This window comes from Crocodylus siamensis, chromosome 1 (assembly GCF_052110815.1).
Source record: "Crocodylus siamensis isolate JL-2025a chromosome 1, ASM5211081v1, whole genome shotgun sequence".
In the NCBI taxonomy this organism is placed as follows: Eukaryota; Metazoa; Chordata; order Crocodylia; family Crocodylidae; genus Crocodylus; species Crocodylus siamensis.
In genome coordinates this window covers 221,785,361-221,793,409 of record NC_143395.1, presented here as the reverse complement: position 1 = coordinate 221,793,409, position 8,049 = coordinate 221,785,361, and the positions used below count along the sequence as shown (strand labels likewise).

Sequence of the window (8,049 nt, the reverse complement as noted above, 5' to 3'; positions counted from 1 at the left end):
TTGGGAGGGTTTTATTAATCAGAGTATACCAGGATCCCTGCTGATCACTTCCGATGTTTGTGTGCTCTTTTCCCACCCCGCGTCACTCCTGAGCCTCCGTGTCGCCTGTTGTAGCGGGTGGGGACGGCACTAGGACCCGGCGAGCTCCCCTCAAGCTGCCCGCAGAAAGGCAGCGGAGCAGACTCCTCCTTATCTCCAGTGTCAAACTTGACATCAGCCTGCGAGCGGAGCATGGTAACTTCTCCTGCAATCAGAGCTCTCACATCAGTGGCATGCTTCAGGAAGATATGCTCCTCTCACTGCCCGCTGCACCAGCAACATGGATTGTCACATCTCCATCCTCCTCCTCCTCTGCTCTGCCCTGGGGGAACTGATTCTCCATCCTACCAACGAAGGTAAGGGAGGCACGGCAATTAGCAGCCCCCAGCAGTGCCTGCACTTTCCCTCCTCTTCATCTCGGATCCTGTTTGAAGCCTGGTCCACATCGGGGTTTTTAAGGTGGTCCTGGATTATAACTGTGTGCTCATCCTGGAAACTAGGGATTTCTTCTTTTTTTCGGGGGAGGGGGAGAAAAGAAAAGGAGTGATAAGCCCTTTGCAAACAGATGCGGAGCAATTGTAATCTGCAATCAGAATGCAAAACCATTAGTATTTAATTTAATTAATGCAAAGGAGCTTCTCCTTCCCCTCTCCCCCTAGTCACTGCCACAGTCCTCTTACAAGAAAGTTAAAAAAGCAAAATGTTTCCCCCTCCTCCCCTTTTAATTTTTCGTCTGTGAGCACATCTCTCGAGTGATGACATGTCGGAGTGACTGTGACCCATGACATTTGGGCATGCAAGGGAAGGGAGGTTGTGAGGTGGAAGAAAGCTTAATGCCCTGTGCTTATCTAGCAGCTGGATTTTTCCGCCCAGGTGAAAGTTGTGCCTGTGCATATCAAGGTGATGGGCTGTTTTGTGGCACAGGTTATAATGAGCCGTCTGTGCACTGTTAATGGCACTGCTAACGAGAACCATCATAGTAATGCACGGTGTTCTTGTCTGGATACTTGCATGTAGGAAAAGTACATGTTATGCTGTGTTAGAGAGCTGAAGGAGGACGGGAAAGGAAGAAAAGATGGAGAAAAAAGAAAAGAGTAAAGAAAGGGGGTGAAGATTGCATGCTTTTCTGCCACTGAGTTTATATTTTATGTGCCTCCCCAGTTACACAATTACAGAATTGATCTTGGTGTTTCAGGACTGATGTATGGACTATAACGGGTATAATTGCCTTGTGTTTTGGGGGGTTTTTTTAGTCGTTAGTCTGAAATAGTTTTCAAGTGACTGCTAATTATACTGAAGAATCACATAAGTTTACTAATTAACATAAATACACATAAAAGAAATGACATATGGCTCCTATCTTCTGATTCCATTACTGGTAACTGAACCTCAAACCTTGTTTATATGCATGATGGTAGTGATTTAATTAGTCTTGTTCTATTCCAAAATTTTTAATGAAATAAAAGAGCAGCCACTTGTGCTCCTGTGTTTATATAATCTACAGTTGTTGCTATAACAATTTAATTTCAGTCTTTAACTCCTTCAGTGAATCATGCATCTAATTCTCTTTTAATTCACCCATGCAAGACCTTAATACTATGTTCTGTTTTGCCCTTCCTAGGATGATTTGGTGACATTCCTGCGCTTAAAATGCACAAATTTCAGAAAAATAATTACACCCATCCGACACTCTCTAGAAAAGTAATGTTTAAAAGATAAATGGATAACAATAAGTGGTGCTTCTGTTCACTTGTATATTGGACACAGCCTCTGGCACCAGTGTGTCCAAAGCAATTGTCTTTTATCTGTAAAAAACAGAGGCCAAAAGATTGTGAATAAGTTCTAGCAGGAAGCAAAGGTTTAATGCCCCCCCCCAACAAACAAACAAACAAAAAAACTTGCACCTGCTTGATACACAGCATTTGTACAGAGACTAACATATACAAACTATTGAAATAATAATGTCTGGTGCAGAAGTAAATCTGCTGACCTGAGTGGTATTCTAGCTACATTCGGGGTTAGGCAGTAACTGAATAAAATTATTTATTTTATATTAGACTATTATGGAATGAATGAGGCTTAATGAATCCAAGCAAATTTTAAATCCTCTGTTTTTGCTGCTTGGGAAGCATTCATTGTATTATGTTATCATAAACATGATAGATCATCTGTTTGTACGTGTGCTTTCTCTGTGTAAATATTTTTGTATAGTCAAGGTTTCAGAGGTTATTTAATAGAACATGCTTTCAAAGTGGTAGGCTTAGCTCAAACTTCCTTCAGCCATGCATTATTATATAAATATTGTCACCCTTCACAAATAATTTTGGCTAATACAAACAAGCATGTTAGTGAAAGTTACTTGTGTGTGTATTTTATTACAAAAGCTGCGTAATAAGGTACGTAGTTCTGTTACACAGTCAGCAGAGCAGCTTTGCTTCCTTGGCAGATAGACACATAGTATAAACTAGGACCTTAATGAAGGGCAAAAGATATTTTTTCCAAGTTTGCAAGAACACCACTGGATTTTTTTATTATTATTTTTGAAAATTGCTGGCTTTGACTTTTAATAATATTGAATTAGGAAAAGTGAGGTGTGTGGGGGGGGGCGGAATTCTGTTTAATACAAAATATATATTGGGGATTGCCACCCCAAAAAGACTTTCATCAAGACAGTATTCATTATGACTTTCAGGTTTAGATTTGTTTATTTTAAAATCTTATGCAAAATAAAATGTATGTAAACATTTTCTAAACGTTTAATGAAAGCACTAACAAAAGAGCAGCTCTTACATGTTTCATCTTCCAGATGAAAATATTCAGTGTTCTTTCCTAAGGATGAAAAGTAAGTATGCCTGCAAAAAAGAAATCATACTAACTTTAAAATGATTGAATTTTTCTGGTCATTTAGGAAGGCTCAGGTTAGCTTTTCAGATTGGTTACTGCATATTTAGAATAAAATGGTAAGTTTAAAGGTTTGCGTTTTTATAAATTGTGAACCTCAGACACAAGCCCACAAAGTACATTTGACAATCAAGTATCCATGTGCAGCTTAAAATCTGAGTTCATAAATGTTTTCTATTTTGCTTTGAGTGATTTTTTTTTTTCTCCCAGCCATCTTCCTTTATTCTTCTCCCTCCCCGCCTTTGCCCTAAATTTCCACACAAAAAAGTGAAGGGAAAATGAATATTTATATACCCCCAACCAGCTGTGAGAATGAAAAATCACTGCTTTTACCTGAAAATATTATCAAGTGGTGTGTCTGTATAGCCAGATTGATGAGGTGATTTGATTAAAATATATAAATGTATAGTTTATTTGCACAGATATCCATATATTCAGTTAACTTTGGCATTCAATTAACTTTAGTAACTATTTAATTTCTCATCACCAACACTTTTAAGAAAGAACTTTTCACTTGCTGTTCAGTACTGCGTAACTTATGGTGGCATGGGAGCAAATACATAGTAGGCATTGAAGTTCTGTGATCTGTCACCAGAAACTTACAGCAGATTTTTCTGTGCCTCTGGAAGAATTAAATAGATTTTTATGAAGGCGTTTTAATAGTAAACTATGATGTAAAATACAGAGCCATTTCACCTAATTCTAATGCTGAAACAGAAAAAAAATAGAAGTAATGGTCATGTAGGCTTACTTCACTTTCCATTATTAAATCCAGGTGGACTTTTTTTGGTTAAGGAGAGGTAGAACATGGGATGATTTACATCATCAATATTTTTAATTTAGAGAAACCATTCTCTTGTGGAAATGGCTAATTTCCTACAAAGCTTATTCCTTACGTTATCCACCACGGAGTAAGCTTAGCTTCAAATAAAAACATGCTTCCACTTTGTATTTCTCAACAGTCTTAGTAGTTAAGAAGTTTAAAAGTGGGGTTTGGCTCTGTCTAGTACTGAAGTGCATCCCATTTTGCGTGAAATCAGAAAACGTTAGGAAGAATGGATTTCTGACTACAGTGTGTGGCTTATTCCCTGTTTTAGGTTAGGCATCAGTTTTCAACTTGCAAACAGAAACCGCAGTATGACAATATGCCGTTACCCTTAAGGTGCATGGAAACCACGTGCGCTGTTATTCCAGTTGTATCTAACACTTTTTTACTTTGCAAGGATTACATTTTCTTTCTTTTCTTTTCTTTTCTTTTCTTTAGAGGAATGTAGTTCCTTTCTAAACAGTTCATCTATTATCAAGAAATTGAATGTTATATAATTCTGTAATGTAATAGTTCTTCTTGATCATTTTCTATAACTATGCTATTTGCCCGAGGGTACCAGCAACCTTAATTTCACTGTTTTATAACCCACAACAGTTAACACTTGACCTAGGTCATTAACAGGATTATCAGCAAATTTGTTTAAGCTTTTACTGACAACCTGAATTGCTTCAATAATATTTTGACTGTGCAGACAGGAAACTTCTTGTAACCTCTCAATCTAGCATAAAATTAATTTCTTATGAACATGACTTTAGAAAGAGACCAATATTGTAAACGTGTTTACAGTACTTGGTTTTAAATAGTCTCAGCTTTGGTAAACAAATAGCTTCTAATCAGTTCCTCTTTTTGGGCTATATTGTTTTCCATTGTGTGGTTTCGTGTGTTACTCATGTTTTACCATCTCGGGACTGCACATCTTTCTGCAATCAAAACTGCATAGCTTTATTTACGTAAGTTTTTAACCCAAGGACTTTATTAATATTAATATGCTTTGTAGTGATGTCAGCTGTTGCATTTTTTGTAATACCAGTGTCAGTTTTGCAGTGGAATGTATGACTAACTTGTCCGTAGATGTTTTAGTGATGTTAAGAAATACTGAAAAGATGGGAATTTTTTCTGTAGAAACTGAAAGGGAGTGTTGTCTTAGAAATACTTTTTAACAAACCTTTTCTTACTGTATGTCAGCTGCTATTAGGTCATGCAGGGCTTGATGCATCATGACATAAGTCCTGATGCATTTAAAGTTAAGCAACTACTTTTTAAGAGTTTAATTGTGAAAACCATAAAAATACCTTGAGAAATATTAACAATAACCATATTGTCCTTTTGGACTTGAATTTAGGAAGAATAAAACTGGTGAGATTTAAAGGGCTATTTTTCATACAGCTGTAGCTTATTCAAAGCTGCTGTGCTTTAATCCCTATCTATATGCTGAGACAAGTAATGAGCATGCTTTAAAATTCACACCGTGATGTTTTTAACATGCAGTGCTACAGGAAGAGAAAGAGCAGATCCTTTGTTTTGTAAGACTGTTTTTAATAGGAGGTTTTAATTCTCTGAATTATTTGTTTTCTTTCATATTGGTCACTTTAAATCTTTCCTGATTAATTAATTCTGTGTTTATTGCATTGTGGCAAAAGGAAAGAAAAAAATCAGTCGATGCTCAATAACAAATTTAATTTACAAACATATCTAAAACTAAGGTTCTTGTTACAATTTATTTATTTACCTTTATGCACTTTATATGTTCATGTGTTCCCAAACAAATAAAAAATAATAAGCAAGGCAGCAGGGAATGCTGTTTAATTTTTTCCCTGTGTTAATTTCCCTCCTAAGAAGTTACAATCTTTACGGTCATCAGCTGACTGAAAAAAAGCTTATAAGTTGTTTCAGTGATCGTTACAGTATGCTCATTGCAAATAATTCAGTTATATAAATTCTCATTATAACTGAATGGATCTTGTTTGCATTTCCTTTCAGCAAAAATCTTGATATTTGTTTAAAATAAATGTTGTCCTTGGGATGAGTGACTTTTAGCAGTGTTGTCGGCATGCTTACTTTCGATTTTTGTTTCAAAATATACAACTTTTCTTCCGGGAAAGTATGTAACCACTCTTGTTCTTGTAATCCCCATATGATGAAAGGCTTAGAAATACATATGCAGGTGTTCAGAGAAGGTTTTTTGTTTTCAGAGATCTGGATTTTATCACCAGTGAGGGTCACTACAGAGCTGTTACCAAATCCGAGAGTACAGTCTGCAGACTTTTAAACAGAGGCTGATGTAGTTCTGTTAGGTATCCGTTATTCATCTAGGTATAATGGTATCCAAGGTTCCAGTTTCATTTATCTGGAGGTATAATGATGTCCTTTAAAAAATTGCTAACGTTCCATGTGATGCTCTATGAAACCGAATTGTGACATTTTTCAAAAAGTCACACTGACATTGATGCTGCTGAATTAACCGGGCAAGGAGGAGTTGCCCGTTAGGAGAAGGTCAGAGGTACGTGCAGTATCACAGGGCTTACGAGTCCCTCACTATTCAAGATTTTAGAAACTGGTTGCAACTGGTGGGGATTCTCTGTTGAAAAAGTCATTATCTGTTTTACTTTTACCACTGCTCCACCTTTTATGAAAAAGAGCTCAGTTGCTGAGAAGCATTTCCGAGTGAAAGGGTTTTAAAAGGAGGAGGGAAAAAAATTATACCGGGAGTGTGCTTCAACTTTTTATCATTATAACATCTTTAGCATTCCATTTGAGAGAGTCCATATTTTAAAAAAAAACCAATACAAAACCCCAAACCAAAAAATTGTGCATATAGAACCAATGAGATTTCATTACTATGATCTGTAATGCAACTGCCATTTTTGTTACTACAAATTGGAAGGAAATTAAAAATAAAAACCATAGTTTTAAATTGCAATTGTTTTCTAAACAATTAAAAAAAAAACCCTTCTTCATCATAAAGAAGTTCAAGAGAGATTTTATCTGGTTTAATTCAGGACCAACTTCATTATCATTTCTTGGGAGTAATTTTTAAAAGAACTTCTGTTACTTTAGGATCAGTTGTCTGAGATACTGGTGCATTTCAAAATCATGCCCAAAGTTTTTTCTTAATTTTTTTAAAACAGTGTGAAGCCAATGTGAAATAGGAATTGGGACCCTCAGATTATGGACTGCTTGTGAAGCTCAGTAATGAGTGACTGACTAAAGAAATAAAGATATAGAAATAAAGATAATCCTATCTGAAAGAAAACGTTGGGACAGTGACAAAATAATTACACTCCAGCCTGGGAGACGGTTGGATGGAATGAATGCCACCACACCAAATAAAGTCTTAAACTTGAAGAGATGTTATTAAACTAGACACACTGTAAGTAGAAACGTTACTGCCACACTCCTTTTTTTTTTGTAAACTACTGTATCCTGCTGTTTCAGGCAAAATATGGACAGAAAATCCCATTAATTTGCTGGAAAAATATTGATGAAAGGATAATAGGAGACGAAATGAACAGTAGCAGAAACTTACTAGCAATTAAGCAAACAATAGGATGAATGTTACTGAATAAGGTTCAGTCAGGGCAGTTTAGCGTAATATGTTACAGGAACAGTGATTTTTTTTTTTTTTTTAAATTTCCTTTTTATTCAGCTTGCTTCCCACACGGTTTTTATATCTATACCTCAATGGAAAAAGTAAAGTTACTTGGATCTGTATTTTAAGATATTAATAGAAAGACTGTTAGAAATCTGAACTCTGCATATATATATATATATATATATATATATATATATAGTGTGTGTATACACATATAAAAGGTGATACAAACTTAAGTGTTTGGTTTGAATTTTTTGTCTAAGGAGAAAGTTACTCTCTCCATGACAAAAGCAAATTTCTCGTGGAGAGAGTAACTGTCTGGATTCTCAAATTTTAAAAGTGCAAAAACTACCTCACTGTACAGCAGGCTTCCCACAAAATGTGTCCAGTAAGAAACACCATGGAATTGAGGGGTTTTTTTCCATTTGGGGGGCTTTTTTAAAGAGGGAAGAGTGTTGGGATGGGATTGGTCAAGTAGAGAGGAAGGCCTGAGCTGAATCTCAGCAAATAAACAACCGCCCAAAGCATACTCCCATTAGTAGCACTATTATAATTCTTAATTCAATGCTGACAATGTGCTGTGCACTGAACAAGGCACAAAGAAAGAATCTCCCTGCCCCCAAAAGCATTCAGGCTTTGTGTGTATTAGCAGGCTTCATGTTTGTTATTTTCCAGTGGAAGCTGTTCC

The 8,049-nt window shown here is 36.2% G+C and overlaps 1 protein-coding gene across 2 annotated transcripts in view; it reads left to right on the top strand.

Moving 5' to 3' along the window:
* The first annotated feature begins 218 nt into the window (after positions 1-218).
* The window catches only part of EPHA3 (EPH receptor A3), a 366,545-nt gene continuing 358,714 nt past the window's right edge, over positions 219-8,049 (top strand). For both annotated transcript variants that reach the window (XM_090057555.1, XM_090057547.1), the window contains exon 1: positions 219-395. In XM_090057555.1, coding sequence (XP_089913681.1) covers positions 320-395 — 76 coding nt within the window. In that variant the 5' untranslated portion in view covers positions 219-319. The remainder of the gene's footprint in view (positions 396-8,049) is intronic.